The 18520-nt window shown below is 42.0% G+C and overlaps 1 protein-coding gene across 3 annotated transcripts in view; it reads left to right on the top strand.

Annotated features, from left to right (window-relative positions):
• Positions 1-18520, top strand: part of ADAMTS12 (ADAM metallopeptidase with thrombospondin type 1 motif 12) — a 287460-nt gene that overhangs the window by 96154 nt on the left and 172786 nt on the right. For all 3 annotated transcript variants that reach the window (XR_004316312.1, XM_032470755.1, XM_032470748.1), the window contains exon 3: positions 9559-9709. Coding sequence is in view for 2 of the 3 variants with exons in the window: in XM_032470755.1 (XP_032326646.1) it covers positions 9559-9709 (151 nt within the window). In the remaining variant the exon portion in view is untranslated. The remainder of the gene's footprint in view (positions 1-9558; positions 9710-18520) is intronic.

Genomic DNA, 18520 nt, shown 5'->3' with positions numbered 1-18520 from the left:
CACAAGGCAGAGCCAAGATGATGAGTGGAAGTTACAGGGACACAGATTTTTGATACCGTAAAGGGAGGAGATTTCTAGTAATTAAAATACATGAGCAGTAGTGGATGCCTTGAGAAATTGTCTGTCTTCACTATAAGTACATTTGTGGTTTGGGTGAATGGAACTGAGGACGCAATTCCAGTGTCAGCTGAAAAATCGACCCTTGATGAATGTTAGGGTAAGATTCTCCGATTTTATAAGAAGCCACTATTTTTGAATTAATGCTACGTGCCAGCCCCTGTAATAGGGGCTTCCTTGCAATAGTTCTTTTTGTTCCTGTGAACAGCTTTATCAAGTCAGCATTCCCCGTTTCTCATATGCATAGCCTGAGACTCATCAGTCGACCACTTTGACCGTCACACAGGAAGAGAGCTCAGAACCAGGGCTAGAACTCAGGTCCAGATTCAGCAATTAAGTCCCAATCCCTCCTTACCATATTACAACCATGTCATGGTTGTAGTCCATTATGTGGATATGAAATCAACTTAGTGTGTTAGAGCCAGAATTTAAATGAAATGAAATAGAATAACACAGAATGGAGTGTATCAGAATGCCTCCTATGTGGGAAAAGAGGGGAACACTGCTTCCTGAAATTGTTGTTTGGCTGTATACTGGGCTCACAACATGAAGTGTATTTTTAACTGTAGGTCAAAGTGAACACCTTAACCTCACGGACCCTAATCTTCTTGACTTCCCATCCTTAGACTTCTTCGATTGGGTTCACTTTGGCGACCTATTCCCGTGACCACTCCCCTGGTGTATGAGCTTCTGAAGGCTGCTGTAACAAATTACCACCGACGCAGGGGCTTAAAACAACAGAACTCTTACAGTTCTGGAGGTCAAAAATCAAAACTCAAGTGTCATTAGAGTCACGTTCCTATGGATTCTTCAGGGGAGAACCTGTTTGTCCCCTTTTCAATTTCTAGAGGCCGCTTGTGTTCCTTGGCTTGTGGCCCCTTCCTTACCTCACACCAACTTCTTGCCTCTGTTAGTACCTCTCCTACTGCTCATTCTGACCCTCCTGCCTCCCTCTTTTAAGGATCTTTCTGATTACAGTGAGTCAACAATCTCCCTATCTCAAGATCCCTAACTTAATTACATCTGCAAAGTCCCTTTTAGCATGTAAAGTAACCTACTCACGGGTTCTAAGGATTAGGAGGTGAGCATCTTCTGGGGGTCATGTTCGGCCTGCCACATCGGGCTTGTGTCACAAAGTCTGAATGCTTAAACTTGAATGTTCCCCTTTCTGACCACAACCTCTTCTGCATTTATCTTGTCACTTCCTTTGACTTGCTTTTAGCAGCTCACAATCTCAGCTGAGGCTTCAGCCAGGCTCCGTGAAAGGCTGGTGGCTTCTCCCATTCTTCACAGCAGTTTCCCAGATGCCTTTCCTACTTGCCTTAAGTAGATGATTTTACCCTCTATTTAAAGAGAAAAAGAGGTCTCTCATATGTACTGCTTCAAAGACTCTCCCCTCTTTTCCTACCTGTGCCGTCTTTGAAGGAAGATACAGCATTTCTAGTCACAACAAAGTATTAGAGAACAGAGCTTGTTGTACTCAAGATTTCGTAGGTGAAAAAGATAAAGGAGTCCATGTTGTACATGTCCTGTGATGCTCCAAGTAAAAAATCCCCATTTTCTTTTTTACATCTTTCCCTTTGGCCGCCAGCTGGTGCATCTTCTTCTGTGGGCTTTTCCTTTCTAGCCTCTCCATCTCCAGGTGCCACTTTGTCTACATCTGGATTATTTCTGAGACTCCCAGCTTCTCCCTTCTTTCTTAAACACAGTTGCTTAGAGCTTTCTCAGTTGCCATTTCCCTTCCTCAGACTACTTTAATGTTGTCTTCAAGGATGGGAAAGTCTATTCTACTGAGTAGGAAGTTTTTTTGTTTTTTTTTTTGCTCTTGGCCAAAAAGTACTACAGCCACCCAGACCTGTTCTCCTTACGTGATAGTGGGGGGTTACAAATAACTAAAATAAATTCGTGCTACTGTAGTCATGACTTTAGTGGGGCATAGAAAATGGAGACAGTGAGTGTGGACTTCCTCTTTAATGAAAGAGCCATTGGGAAAGCAAATCCTTCTTTAACTTTTTGTTTTAAACATATAATGAGGATATAAATATTTACCCGTGTTCACATTCACATCTTAAAGTCTCATACTAGACCTCCTCTCCGGTTTTTTTCCCCTTTTCTCTGCTGTGGCACTTAGTGACGTTAACACGCCATCAAATTCTCTCGTGGTTCGCCAGCTCCCATCACTAAGCCACCAGGGAAGGCATTCCCCTTTGGCCCTAAGCCGTTGGTAAACATCGCTGGAATGCTCTGTTTCAGGCCAGAATCACTTTGGTGGCCATAGCAACTGTCTTGACACGCTATTGGACTCTTCCCTCCAGGTGTGGGGGCTCTCCCCGATCAGGGACTGTTGCCCATCAAAGTGGGAGAAGCAGGGCCAGGGCTGCAGCCCAGGAAAGGCTTTGCATCCTGTCAGTGGAGGATGGTTTCTGATTTGAGAATGATGGCCTGCTGGGATGTCATGAAAAAATAGTGCTCTGTCTTGGCTAAATATACCATGATGGCTTTCTGCTCCCTGTGGGAGAAAGTTCTTTCATTTGTTCTCCCTAACAACATGTTTGCTGGGCTCCCAATGTGCTGGCAAGTTTTCCCCAGTCCGTTTAGTCGGACCCCTCATTTTCTAGTGATGACAAACATGGATTGCTGTTTATAGAGACAGTTTGAAAAACAGAAAATCGTTCTCACGATATGTTGTATTTCTGTGATGTTGGTTGTAATTTCTCCGTTTTCCTTTCTTATTTTGTTTGTGTTCTCTTTTCTTCTTGATGAGTCTGGCCAGAGGTTTGTCAATTTTGTTTACTGTTTCAAAATAAAAAAACAGCTCTTGGTTTGATTGATTTTTTTTCTGTTGTATAATGACGTGTCAATGTAGTATCCTTGTTTGTAACACACGTACCTGCCTGGTGAGGAATGCTGATAGTGGAGGAGGCTGTGGAGGGTGGGCAGAGGGTATATGGGAATCTCTGTACTTTCTGCTCAGTTTTGCTGTGAACCTAAACTTCTCTAAAAAACAAAGTCTATTTTTTGAAAAGATTAAAAAAAATTGTTCTGAGAGAAGATTATTGGGAGAAGAAGAAAGAGTCAGAAGTAACCCTAAGTGTCTGATGGGGACTAGGAAAACCACCTGGTAAGATGTTGTCTTCCACGAGGCTCCTGCCCCATTCCTGAAGATAACGTGGAAGAGAAGTTCTGATGAGCTTGTGGTTGCTACGATGTCTCTTAGCTGATGTTCCTTGATTTTGTTGGCTTATCTAGGAACTCATGGTTTGAGATGTCATTAACATTCCTTTTTTAATTTTTGAGAATAGTAGATTTGGTAGGGTTCTTTCTTTTTTAACATTTTTTTATTGATTTATAGTCATTTTACAATGTTGTGTCAAATTCCAGTGTAGAGCACAATTTTTCAGTTACACGTGAACATATATATATATTCATGGTAGGGCTCTTAATATTTGTGTCAGGCTAGCTTCTTTCAGACCACACATTTTCTTCTTCATGTGACATGATTTCACGTTTATTTCACATTTCAAATCCCAAACAGTTATTCAGCTGCTTCCTAGAAAGGTTTAAACTTTATTTTTTTGGCATCTTTTAAGTGCCCTGATCTGCCAAGATGTTATGGATTCAGGGGAATATTCTTCACAATCAGCAATCATTAGAGCAGAAACTTCTTTTGATTGGGATGAACTAAGTGTTTAATTAGGGTCATAATGAGCATTTCCCCATATCCTTAGTGTTAACGCCAGTTTGACAATGGGCGAAGATAAAAACAATCAAGCATCACCTAATGGAATACTGTGTTTTTCAAAGTATGATACATGGATTGCCTATATCAAAAACCCCAGGTGCTTGCTAAAGTGCAGATTTCTGGGTATCATCTTAGGTTGACTGATCAGAATCTCTGGGCTAGGTTCCCAGGTGAAGGCATTTTAAAGACGCTTTCCAAGTGATTCTTACAGCCAGTAAAGTTAGAGGTGAGTCTTCATCTAATGCCTCATTCTCTTTGGTGATTACTTTTATAATTTCTGAAACTCCACTTTATTGAGCTAAGTGGGTGCCCTTCTATTAGGTACTGACTCTTTATTCTGTAAGAACAATAGTTAGTGAATCTGGGGGAACAGCTCTGGGGAATTACAATGGAATAAATGCACTCAGTTCCAAGGGCTGCCAGGTATGAAACAAAGATAATTGAGACAACTTTTGTACCCTTAGATGAGCAGGTTTTCTTCTGGAACCTCAAATGCAGTACTTCCAGAAATAAACAAGTATATTAACCATGCTGCAAGATGAGGAAATGATTAATTGAGTCACAGGGAAGAGTCCAAATACCATCATCTTGAGGAACTCCATGGAGACAGCAAGGCCAGGCACTGTTTGGGGTCATTTTTAAGTATTACCTTATTCTGTTCTTATCAGAACTCCTCAGCAAAGAATATGTTGTCATCACCATTTTACAGATGAGAAAATTAGCTCAAAGTATTAACTAATTTGACCTCCGCTCATGCTATTTCTATTAAACCCTGTCATAATTTTTTGATCTTACGGTTTTTTTTTTTTCTGAATTCTCATCCACTTTTCAATGAAGGGATAGTTTTTCCTACTACTTGGACTCTGAGATGCCAGCTGGGGAGTGATACCGGACTCAAGGTCTGGGCTCTAGACCCAGTGCCATCAGAAGTCGTGGGCCAGCCTCTGGGACACGTGAGCACTATACATTTTTCAACAGGAAAATGCTAGGGCTTTGCTGTTCCCCTTTCTACTATTTTATGGATAACAGTCTTGTCTTCCAGTGTGGGTTATAAACCTTGAGGGCCGGGGTCACTGCCCCTCTTAGAGCTCTAAGCACTGGGCTGGCCATGTGATGGATAATCAATAAGGGTGATCTGGAGGGGTGATTTTATTCTTTCCTGTGTATAGAATGGGGAACATGTGGTGCCTTTCCAGTGATTCATGCACTGTAATTGAGTACCTTGGATACCTCTTTATCCTAAACCAATTTTTTCCTGTTCTTGATTTCAGAATATTGTTGATCATGTTGTCTTCATCACCATAGGAAGAGACACACTGATCTGGCAACTTCTGACATTTTCAAATACAATGGAAATTCTTTCCAGGACAGGTTGATGAGTTTTGATGGCACTGTTCCATTGCACAACTCCAGAGGGGGACCACTCACAGTTTTTTTTCTGGGTGAATAGCACCCCCTTGAGTTGTGCAGCGCAGGGCCCTGAGTATTGGAACTGATTTGATAATTTCCTCCTATGTCTTTTGCAATACCGTCTTTTTCACTCTTCAGTCTGCTGTTTTTAATTGGTGGTAAAACCCAAAGGCATGACAGCATAGGTTAGGTGACTCTTCAGGGTCTCTGGGCTTCGTGATTCCAGAGCAGTCTATTCACAAATTCCTTGTAAGATGCTGCCAGTTTCCCACTGGATCCCAAATCATTGCACTAACTGAAATATAACATCTAGAAAATCAAGATGACTAACACTTTGATGGGAGTTGAGGAGAAGAAGGCGAGGTTGTAGGCAACTGTTCTCAATGGGAGACTAGGAAAAAATGAATTGGTTCTCAAGAGGCTGTGAAGGTCCTCTCCCCTGCCCTTCCTTAGCAGAGAGCAGTGGACGTTCCATACCAGATGATTCCCACAAGGCAGCTCAGCTTTTTATCTCATCCCCACCAGCTGGTCTTGCCTGATAAGTAGGAAGCAGTATAAGTCTGATCTAATGGCCCCTGAGAAATCCCCCTGCCTTAAAATGTTTTCCATTGGCCAGCCCCTAACACTTGAGCTAGTAGACATTACTATTATTATTATTTTTTATCAAGTAATGCTTTCTATAAAGAATTAAGGATAGCTTTAAAACTAGTTTATTAGTGTTAGAAATCAGAATAACAGTTACCCTTGAGGATGATTTCACTGGAAAGAGAAACAGGAAGTTTCTCGGCTGCTAGGAATGTTCTGTTTCTGCATGCAGGTATTCCCTCTATGAAAGATTAATGGGACTTCACAGTTATGTTTTGAACTTCTTTCTGTATGTTTATAATGCTTCAAAATGAAGTGTATTTAAAACAATTCTTAGAAGATAGCCTCGGGAGGCACTCACAGATATTTATAACTTAGTTAAACAAGGAGGTGAGTTTATTTCTGTGCTGGGACTACTGGATACTGGGAGGAGGAAGAGTAGATGATGGATACTGAATGACTGGTCCTACTGTATGATACAGTAGGATCTTGTTGTTTATCTATTTTATATGTAGTAGTTTGTATCTGCTAATCATTATGCTGTACACCAGAAACTAACACAGCATTGCAAAGCAACGATACTTCAATTAAAAAAAAAAAGAGTAGACGATGGAAAGAAAAGGGCAGATTTGTCTTCTTTGAGCTTTTTCCTGCAGCTTAGTCTGCCCTGATTATTCTGGGAATCTGTTCAAGCCCCCAGTGGATTGGATACTAATTTTTCAAACCCATTCTCATTCAACTTCAAAGATAGAAGAGGCGAGCAGGTTGTAGAGAAGACTGGAAGGAAGAACTCCTCCTTTGATTCAAATCCAGAGTTGGCAACAGAAGAAGGTGGTTCTCTTGGGCAATTAGTTTCAGGGAAAGCGTGGGGCCAGCCTTCCTTCCATCGGAAAGCAAGTCAGGTTTCCCAGCTGACCGGGCTCTGGCTGGGTGAGAAGAGACCAGTGAACCATGGCCACTTGGGAAGCAGATATACAAAGCTCTGTGTTTATATGTTGAGGGAGGGAGGCAGTGCAGGGCTCAGCTGGGAAATCTTCCCGCCTCACTCTCCAAGAAACCAGCGGGTAGCTCTTCATCCCCTCCTGTCCATTCCCTTCTCTGTGAAGCACACACACGGGGTCCTGGGGCAGCAGCCCCACTTACATGTGAGCAGGTGTCCCACTTCCTGTCCAGCTGGTGAGTCACCCAACTCTTCTAGATCTCCACCCAGCTTCTGAGAAATATTTTGGCTGCATAGGTAATTGCCAGGTGCATGCTGGCAAAGCGGGCTTTGTGGAGGAATGCAAATGGAATTAAGCCTTTAAGAAAATGCTCATTTGGCTTTTAGGCACTCTTTGCCCATAAAAATAGTTATCATGTTCTCAACTGGTGCCCCATCTGTTTCTTCTGCAATACCTGGGTCCAAAATTTGAGGCTGAAGAAGTAGCAAGGTGTCCTTCTTGTTGAGGTTATTTTTCTTTTTCTTCAAGGACATCAGTATTAGGTTGATGGCAGTTGCACAAAGGGACTCCACAGCAGCCACCCTCAAGGAGTCCTTGCCTTCTGTTTCGTTTCTAAGGAACAAATGAACTTCATTAGCAATAGTCCCACATTCTCTGTGTCCCTAGGCTGTGATCTTTGTCTCAGACTAGAAATGGCACCAAATCTCAGCCCTACATGAGTCTGCTTCCAGCTATTTTATTGTGGTCTAGAACTGGTCAGTTCTTCCTGTCCCAGAGATTTTTCCTCCAAGAAATATGCTGAGGAAAAAAAAAGTCATGTCTCCTAAGAAATATTAGCAAATTCAGAGTCAGATGTAACCACTACTGGAGCGGACAATTAAAATATTCCCACCCTGAATTTGTAAAGCAGTTGGCATGGGGCTTGGATAAGCTCCAGCTCATTTGATTCTCCTAACAGTCCTATGAGATAGTAGACATTACCCACCTTTTACAGGTTGGGTGACCTATTCAGTGTCACACAGCTATTCTTGTCCTTCCTTTTTTCTGTTCCCTTGTTATTAAAGATACTTTAAGGTTAGTAATCAAAGTAGGAAGCCAATTGTGAGATTTATGTTTAGATCTGGTTATATTACTGGTACAATGAAGCAGACATTTTGGAAAGACCCCCAAGTCAAAGGCGGTTCAACAGAGAGCATCTTCCTTCATGGGGGCCCTTTTGCCTCCTGACCTTGGGGGCCACTCAGCTAGTCTTCAGACTCGTCTGTGGAGCAGAGTAGCCTGGCTTGCTGAGTTGTGGTGAGGGGGCTTGAACTCTGGGACTCTCACAGTTTTCCTAACCTCAAGGCTTCCAGGTTAATTTTTCAGACTTAATGTTTCATTGAACTGCTATGTTGACTCTGGAGAACCTAAGACAATGAAAAGACATAAAATCTGAGCCCTGGAAAGAGTGTAATGACAGAGAAGACTGTGGGCCATGCCCTTGTCTAAGAGCTTTGCATAGATTAACTCATTTAATCTTCACAACAGCCCTTGGTTATGCCCATTTTTCGGTTGAGAAAGAGGAAACTGAGTAAGTCATTTACCCCAAATCACAGCACTCATTAGTGGAAGAGCTGGGCTGTGAACCCAGTTTAATTCCAGAGTCCAAGCTCTTGCCCACCTCGATGTGATGCCTCAAGCTGGGCACTGAGGGTGAGACCTTTTCTTCATGGATATAGAGTTCAGATCCTGAGAATTAAATCCAACCTAGGAGATCATTGGCAAAGGAGTTTCAAAACATCTCAAATGGACACTAAGACATTTTCTCCAAGAGAAAACAGAGTTGTAGACCTGACCTCCAAAAAGAGTTACCCATTGCCCAGCATTCTCCAACTTATCGCTGATCCCCACATCTGTGAAATGAGAGTGCCTTCCTCTCCCTGGAAACTGCCAGAGGGCTTTCCACTGGAAACTCCCAACTCAATTTTAGATCAGGAACTTAGCGTTATTGTTTCTTTGTTTCCTTGAGAGCAGAATGGCACTGAACACTTCAGGTCAAACCTCTATGTGAACATGTAGCTACCCACGTACAGGAAAATGTTCCCAAAAGTTGTCAATGAAATGTGGAGTGAAAGTACCAGTTCCAAGTCAGGGCACCTGGGGAGCACTAGTTCCTCACTCAAGATTCATAGGTATCCAGCCATGGGTTTTCGGGGGTAGAGGGAATCCATGAACCTGTAAAACTGTATGCTACATTTTGGAGACATATGTATATGTGCATTTCTTTTCATTAGCATCTCCAAGGGGTCATGACCCCAAAACATTGAATAACTTTGACTATGAAGACATTTCACTGAATTATTTATGTGTAGCTCTTCTGTGAGACCAGATGGCAAATGATGAAAGCGCTGTTCTCATGAGTTTCGGGGATCGTCATGATCTACATAATTTTCACTTTGCTAATTTTCTTTACCTAGGTAAAGAATAGATTCTGACAGATACACATTACTATTTATATAACAGAGGTAAAGAACAAGGGCCTACTGTATAGCACAGGGAACTATATTCAATTTCTTGTGGTAAACTGTAATGGAAAAGAATCTGAAAATATATGTGTGTATATGTGTGTGTGTGTGTGTGTGTGTGTGTGTGTGTGTGTGTGTATAACTGAATTGCTTTGCTGTACACCTGAAACTAACATTGTAAATCAACTACACTTCAATAAAAAATAAAATTAAAAGAAGAATTGATTCAAATAAGCCTTTGTATTGCATGTATTTACAGAGTGGATTTTTCCAACTACCACATGGAGACTTTTTCATTGAGCCTGTCAAAAAGCACCCGCTGGCTGAGGGAGAGTACCACCCACACATCGTGTACAGGAGGCAGAGGCAGGGCGTCCCAGAGATGAAGGAGCCAACCTGCGGATTAAAGGGTATTGTGACTTGATCTCCTCACTGGATACAGGAGGTTGCTTTGTTCTATTACTGTCTTTTCACTTGTTCTCATTCAAATCTGTTATCTCCTCCTCATTCTGGGGCCAGAAAATATATACCCTTGTATAAATCATTTCACTTCTCGGTACTTTTTTTTTTTTTAAAGGGGAAAGGAAAAAGGTATCTCCTACATTCTTGCCAAGTTAGTTGATGGCACTCATGTGGTATTCACACTGGTGAACTGCTCTTTTTAAAAGCCTCTTCTGAATCCCTTAGAGGAAGATAGTTTAAATTAAAGACAATGATTTTCAGTGTCAGCAATGTTATGATACATTAGCGTGGACTATTACCAGGCAGCTTGTCATAGCTGCATATGGAAGTCAGATTTAAATGTTTAATGATGCTGATAATGATGTGTGAAGAGAAACTGAGAAAAAAAATCAACACATTATCGGATGATGAATTCGGCTAAGGTTCTGTTGGCTGCATTTTGCTTGTAGTCCACCTCCAAGTATGTTCCCTGCCCCTGTGCCCTGGGAATGATCTGATTTGCTCCTCTCTGCCTTGTACTAGAGTTTCAGGTAGTTTTCAGAGGTAAACTGACCCAAGTTATTTCCTTGCAACTCCCAATTCTTTTTAATGTGTAGGAGATTGTAGTCTATGCGTAAAGGGCCACTGAAAATTGGGATTTTTAAAAAAATGTTTATTATTTAGTTTCTTCTTTCTTCAGAGAAAAAGTAGTGGGATAGAAGTTAACAAAATAAACCATCATATTATTTATATGTGCCAAGGATTTGGAACGCATGGACCTCAAAGGGAAAATAGATAGATGATGAAGGAATTAGGGAAGGTGGATTCTGATAAGGGTTTCAGTGGATTCAGACCTTGAGCTTAGCAAGTAGGAGAAAGAAAGGACAGGGGGAGCAGTAATTTCTCTCCAGACGTCCCGGGAGTTTCTTCTGTAATCTTAGCAGAGCATGTAAGCAATAGAAAATTCTGAGTCTGTAACAGTTTCTATACACAAAAATGGACAGCCGCTTTAATTCCTTAACTTTAGTAAACAGTTGTAACTCTGATCTAAATTAGATGAGCTAGATAAGTTATTGTCTAAATCTCCTTCCAGAAATCACCAAGAGAAGAGAAACACCATCCGGGTGGTTTGATTGATTGAGGTACCAATCCAGATAATTTAGTCTCAGGGTGAATTCTTAGAACTGTGTCACCAATCCAGTCACCTGAATAACTGCCCAGTGTCTGTACACCTTGGATGATGGATGACACTTTGGACGTGTGATTCGGTATTTTTTAGGTCTCTAGGTCATCGTGATGGTGGAGAGTGTTACTAAGGCAGTGAGTGAACTTGGCTGGATAATTGCTCCTGGAGGCGTGGCTGCTCTGTGAAATGTTAGGCTATTCCTCACCTTCCCACCTCGAACACGTCTCCTTTATAACCCCCCTGTTGAGGTCGAGTTGAGTAATAGTGAATTGAGAATGGCATGTATTTAGTCATAAAGGCAGAAGAGATGAATAGGAAAAGAGTGAGGTTTACAAATGTCATGTCCCCGTTAGGCCACACCCAATACCACAGTGATGGTGCTTGTCACACAATCTCATCATTGTGCTTCTAGGCCAACCTTAGGACCACCCACTGCTATGAAACCTTCTCGGATTTATCCCGCCTTGGGACAATCTTTGCGCTGTGAATTTCTCCACACACATCTTCTGAAAGATATTCTTTTATACTTGCTGAAAACCCCAGGATGTCAGAAGTGGACGCTTTGTTGGAAAGGTGTTTGAGAGTGCCTCGTGCAGCCCCTTTCTTCACCAAAGAGGCAACTGTGGCTCAGAGGAGGGAGTGAATTTTCAAAAGTGTCAAGGTAGCTGGTGTTCAGAATGTAGCCAAGCTCATGAGTCAATGGTCTATTATACCTCGTGCTTTATACTCTCTCATTTTTATTCTTTAAGCCTTCCTTGAATATAAATCATGTTTTATCAACTCTCTGGAAAGCCCCATTAGAGTAGGAACTCTCTCCCCAAACAGTGTGTAACAGTGTTAGGTGCCAAGTAGAAATTCATTAAATCATTGAATGAAATGAAGAGTGATTTGTAGCCACATAGATGAAACTAGCGTGCACTAGCGTTGAGTCCACGTAACCGTGATAGAAAGAAAAAAGAAATGTGCATTTTCTAGATGTTGAGGAAGTGTCAGTTTGTGACTTATCTCCCTTCCTAAGACAAGAAGCATGATTCGGCACTTACACGGCAACTAGAGATTACAGAATAAGCTAATGTACATGCGATTATACTTAAAGTATACTTGACACTTAGAATTGAAAAATCTTTGTATACTGAAATGTGCTTGGTCTCGCTGAACCAGGTAATTGCAGTGTTCTTGGACCACATTATCCTGCAGAGGTGATGGAATTAACTGACACTAGCCATATCATTAGACAACATTAAGGTGCACCTCACGCTTAGGGCAGTTGGTGCTGCAAGATTGAATTACTGTGATTATATCAATAAAGACCACCTTTCCTTGTGTAAAACAGCCTGTCTTTGTAATGGTCAAACAGGGACATTCTTGGTATTGGAAAACGTTGTAGTTTAAAAGTACTCTGGAAATTCGGGGGAGAAAGTGTAGCAATTACTTTCCCTGAAAATGTGTCCCTTCACTTATATTTATTTCCCACATGGAAAAGTGCCCAGGAATTTCACAGCAAGTCCCTTATCAATGTGGCCCAAAGTAATTAACTTCTTTTTTCCCCAGGACTTTAATGTGAGGCTACTTTGTTATTGATTTGATCAATTTGAACTAAAATTTCTTAACCCATATGCTTTTCTGAGACTTGTTTTTGCTGAGCCCTGCCAAAATTCTCATTTTCTCTAATGTTCTGGAATCCATGTTAAATTATGGGGAAATATAGCTTGCTGGAATGAAATCTAGAGCAAATTTCAAAACCTCATTTTATTGACATTGACAAGCTCCTTTCTGTTAGGTTTTTTTGGTGGGAACGTATCACACTGGGGCGCGAGTGGCTCTTGGATGGAAGTATCAGGGGGACTATGGTTTTTGGAAGCTGGGGCAGGAGAGTCAGATAGGTTGCATGACAACAGCTCAGGGTCATCTGTGGCATAAAGGGGTCCAGGCAGGTGAAGTCAGAGTCTGGGATTTCGTGGATCAGGACACTAGGCTAGAAACACAGGCTCTAGTCCCTGGCATGCGCTTTTGTGTTCAAAATTTATTCATTCATTCAACGAATCTCTGTTGGGTATCTTCTCTTTGTCTGGTGCTCTCCTGGGTTCTGTGAGGACAGCTGTGACTAGGATATAGATCTTGGTCTGAAGAGCTGACAGCCTAGATATAGGATATGAGTGAGTAAGGCATCTGGTCCAGGGTTTATCTTTATAACATGTGGTAAGACCATGAAAGGAAATGGAATCATAATACGTGTATTGGGCTTTTGGTTACACCACATTATGTTTGTGCCAGGACGTGTAGCTATAATCCGTTCCTTTTCTCTGCTGTGGAGTACTCCATTATGTGAATTTTGCACTTGCTCTGGTCTCCTGTGAATAGATCGGAAACTTTTCCAGTTTGGGGCTATTATACATTATATTGCACAGACCATTCTTCTACATGTGTTTTTAAGAACACAGGTTCATAGGGTTTTTCAGGGCACAGACCTAGTAGTGTAATGAAATCAATATCCCATAGGATGTATACATCTGTGACTCTACCAGATGGTGCAAAGTTGCTTTCCAAAGTTGTTCAAGAGCAGTGAGTATGAGAGTTCCCATTGGTCCGTATTCTGTCTCATACTTGATATTCTCACGTACAAATTTTGCCAGTTTCATGAATGTGAAGTGGTATCTATCTATGCTTAATGTCGAAGTTACACATATTCCACTATGGAGTTGGGTCCCGAGTCTATGGCTTGTGGCTATAGGTTCTCCGTGAGTAGTTTTCTGCCCTGTACCCAGAGTCCAAGCCCAGAGAGCCAAGTTTACGTTTGCTTACTTGCTTGTTTCTGGTTCACCTTTTTTTTTTTTTTTTTGCTTAGAAGATTATTTATTTTATATACTTATTTGCTTTTTATTTAACACTTTTTATTGATTTATAATCATTTTACAATGTTGTGTCAAATTCCAGTGTAGCACACAAGTTTTTAGTTATACGTGAACATATATATATTCATTGTCATGTTTTTTTCTCTGTGAGCTACCATAAGTTCTTGTATATATTTCCCTGTGCTATACAGTATAATCTATAATCTTGTTTATCTATTCTACATTTTGAAATCCCAGTCTGTCCCTTCCCACCCCCCACCCGCTTGGCAACCATAAGTTTGTATTCTGTGTCTATGAGTCTAATTCTGTTTTGTATTTATGTTTTTTGTTTATGTTATTTTTTTAGATTCCACATATGAGCAATCTCATATGATATTCTTCTTTTTCTTTCTGGCTTACTTCACTTAGATTGACATTCTCCAGGAGCATCCATGTTGCTGCAAATGGCATTATGTTGTCAGTTTTTATGGCCAAATAGTATTCCATTGTATCAATATACCACATCTTTTTATCCAGTCATCTGTTGATGGGCATTTAGGCTGTTTCCATGTCTTGGCTATTGTAAATAGTGCTGCTATGAACATTGGGGTACAGGTGTCATTTTGAAGTAGGGTTCCTTTTGTATACATGCCCAGGAGCGGGATTCCTGGGTCATACGGTAAGTCTATTCCTAGTCTTTTGAGGAATCTCCATACTGTTTTCCACAGTGGCTGCACCAAACTGCATTCCCACCAGCAGTGAAGGAGGGTTCCCTTTTCTCCACAGCCTCTCCAGCATTTGTCATTTGTGGATTTTTTAATAATGGCCATTCTGACTTGTGTGAGGTGATACCTCATTGCAGTTTTGATTTGCATTTCTGTGATAATTAGTGATATTGAGCATTTTTTCATGTGCCTATTGATCATTTGTATTTCTTCCTTGGAGAATTGCTTGTTTAGGTCTTTTCCCTTAGTCTCTAGTCTGGCTTTTCACCTCTGCGGGTCCTAAGCTGACCTATTTTCTCCAGAGCAGAAGTAGGGAGCAGCAGGTGCCCTGATCAGCAGCTAGCTCCTTGCATCAATCAGGGTTTAGCCAGAGGAGCAGAACCAGTAGGAAATATATATTAAGAGCTTTATTAGCTTTATTGCAAGAAATCAGTCTACATGATAGTGAGGGCTGGCTAGGCAAATCCAGAATCAGTGGGCAGGCTGTCAGGAAGTGCAGGCTGTGACTCTCAGGCATAGCTAAAGAAGCTGTCCACGGGTAGAATTTCTTTGTCTGGGAAGTCTCAGCTCTGCTTTTAAGGTCTTTCAACTGATTGAATCAGGCCTAACAGCATATCAAGAATAATCTTCTTTACCTTAAGTCTACTGATTATGGACTTTAATTACATCTACAAAATGCCTTCACAGTAACACCCAGATTAGTGTTTGAGTAACTGGGACTGCAGCCTAGCCAAGTTGCCACAAGAAAAAGCTCACACTGCATCTTTTACTTTTCTCTCTGAATTTCTGCTGACTTGTTTTTGTTTTTCTTTTTTCCTATTTTTGGCCTCTGAGGATTTACCTCCTTTTTTAATGCTATAAGTGTTGTTAGGGGCTTAATACTGGGAGAGTTTTTCAGAATATCTAGTTTACTATATTGAAGTCTTGGGTGGATATCTTAAGTCATTTGGGAATTTTTGAGTTGGTTTTTAAATGGCATGCAGAAATCTTAAATATTGTAATAACATTAACAGTCGTGCATTAGAATTAGTTAGCCTACCAGATCCCTAAGCTCTGATATACTGTAGAGGGTGGGCATTGTTTACAGTTTTGTTCTAATTTAATGGAAATTCAGTGAGTTGAAGATTCTAAGCAACCTCCATACCGAGTCTAAAATGCACTGTTAGTTTTCCCTGGCTAACAGTCAACTTTCTTGGTACAACCTGCCTGAGACTTGCTTTGAATTTGACCACCTGATTGCTTTATGATTACAGCTACTCCACAGTGATCCATGCTTTGCTTTGCTATGAAGTAGTTAACCTTTTAATTGTTGTTCTATACTTTTTATTCTTTGTCTTAGTGAAGGGGCATATTATTTTTGATTACCTGGTTTCAGAACTGGTGGGAGGCTTGGCACAGTGCTTCAGGCTTTTACTGGTGAGAGGAATGAGAAAACTGTCAGAGAAAATTGGGGGAAATACTTCACATGTGAATGAATGGGAAGATAAAATGGTAACCCAGTTAGTTTTGTTGGCTTAATAAAACCCAAGACAAGACAATAGGAGCTCAGAGCATCAGGCATCTCAGCACAGTCGCTCTGTTTTTCTGGGATGCTCATTTATCCAGCTGAAGGCCTTTATTCATTAGCTGGACCTCACCATGGTAATTCCTTTCTTTGCATTTTCTCAGAATTTGACAATTTTTGGACTCATATTTAGGTGCATACATTCCCGCCCCCACAAACAGGAACCAGCTTCCCTGGGAAAGAGGGCATCTGCTTATTTTTACCTCCCCCAGGATGCTCTGCACTGAGCACATGCTGTCAGAGTGGCCAGGACTTCCCTGAAGTTTGGGTAAAATTCTGGAAGGCAGAGAGCACTGGGGAGTGCTTGCTAGGCGGGGAAAGGGATTTGGATCAATACAAACAAAGGATCAGTTTCAACTAAAACACAATTCTCTTGTAGGGCAGAAAGTCCCAGTTTTGAAGGAGTACTGTGTAAGATGGTAGCCATTAAGCTCCACTTCACTTCCCAGAACCCTATGGGGAAATGTGCAAGGTGACTTGATGGGTAGTAGCCCCTAGCTCTGCCCCTGGTCATCCTGGAGCTTCCATGTGCCTGGGGAGGGCCCAGGAGGAGGCTTATTCTATTCTGCCCAACCTTCTGGTTCCTCCTGCCACCTGCAGAGACTGAGAGAGCTGTCTGATGGCTCCATCCCACTCTGGTCTGCTCACCAATGGAGCCATCAGTGTCCTAACAAAACAGTGATACTGTCCCTAAAAAAATGAATGACTCAGTCTCAGCTTCAAAGCTCTGTGTGGCAAACAAGTTCCTGGTGTGGTTTTTCTTCTTCTATTCATGTCTTCAGTCAACCCACATTACCGAGTCTTATCATTTCTGCCACCTAAAGAGTTTCCTAACTATGTGTGCCTTCGGCATCATAACCTCTCACTTGGATTACTGCGAAGTCTCCCTGCCTTTGATCTTTCTCGTTAGAAGTCAGAGAAGTACTTCTAAAACCTAAATTAGATCATCTCTCTCTCCCATGCCCAAAGCCGCCTGTGAACCCTAAAGATCCAGCTGTTCAGTAAGTTTTAGGATCTCCTTCTCTGGGTAACATCTGCCTTTTCTCTGGTTTCATCTCATCACTGCAGCTGTAGCCTGTGCCATCCTGGTGTTTATTCCTCAAAGATGCTTTGCTTTTCATTGTACTTAGGCTCCTTCTTCTGAAACATGTTCTCCCCAGGGCTTTACTGACTTTCTTCTGTCTGTCTTTAGGACTCACACATGTCTTCCTTCAGAAAGCTTTCTCGACCATCCCTCTGTCTGCATCAGGTGCCTCTTAACATCAGCTACTTCCCCTGCCACAGGCTTGACCATATGGTGAATATCTGTCTGTATCCTCCTCTGGGCAATAAGCTCAACAAGGACAAGAATCACATCTGCTTATTCACATATGTGTCCCTGAGATCTGGCAGAGTCCCGGGCCAAGGTAGGATGTTGAACGTATAAGTATTGAACTTACTGGCCACCTGTGCTGCATTTGGCACCTTCGGGGATGCTTATATTTTGCCTTTATGGAGCCAGTTTAATCCATGAGAATACCCACACCTTCCTGAAGGAATTCAGTGGGTACTCTGATGCCTCGCTGTTGAAGAGGAACATGCAAGACGTAGAAGTGAAGGTTGGAGTCATGGCCAGAGGTTGTAGCTGAAAACAACTACTTCACATTCTTATTTTGGAAAAAAGGAGAGGATGGATGGATGGATGGATAGACAGATAGATAAGAGAAAGCAAGTGACATTCATTTACTCAACAAGCTCCTACCCTGTGCCAGGCACTGGGGATGTGCTTGGTGAATACAATGTAGACCAGGCAGGAGCAGAGAGTGGGGGAACCCGCAGGTAGGGAGGAGGTGGTGTGCTCTCTCAGCGGAGGTAAAGAAGAGCAGGTGCCTTGGGAGATAAACAAGTCAGAGAGGACCAAGTCAGTCACCTGCGGCCGCACTAGCATGCCGAGTGCTAGTCTCTGAGCCTAGAGCCCACGTGGTTTTCAACCTCCTGATAGAAATAGAAAGACAAATTCCCAGCCGGTTCACTAGGCAAGTTTCTGACATCCTTCCAGCCTCATTTCAAATGCGACTTCCCTGTGAGGCCCCCGCCCCCATATGGACAACCCTAGAAGGAGTGATTGGCCCTGTCCCCAGCTCACTCTGAGTCTCCATGTGACTCTGGCTGACTTCCACCTTCCCTCCTACCATTCTCCCCCTCCTTCTCTGCCTCCCAGGGGTTCCTTGATGTGAGCTCACCCCAGGGCCTTTGCACTCACTGTTCCCTCTGCTTAGAACACTCATCCCCCAGATTTCATACTGGCTCGTTCTCTCACGCTATTCAGATCTCTGCACAAAATCACCCAAGCCTTCCTTGACCACTGAGTAAGATGGCTTTCTCCATGTCACTTTGTAAACCATTTATGCTGCTTTATTTCTTTTCACAGCCCTTATCATGATGTGATTTATCTATTTATTCATTTATTTGTTTATATTCTATCTCTCTCCGAC

This window comes from Camelus ferus, chromosome 3, assembly GCF_009834535.1.
Source record: "Camelus ferus isolate YT-003-E chromosome 3, BCGSAC_Cfer_1.0, whole genome shotgun sequence".
Classification (NCBI taxonomy): Eukaryota; Metazoa; Chordata; class Mammalia; order Artiodactyla; family Camelidae; genus Camelus; species Camelus ferus.
The sequence above is the reverse complement of the archived record's forward strand: the minus strand, read 5'-3'. Positions and strand labels throughout refer to the sequence as shown.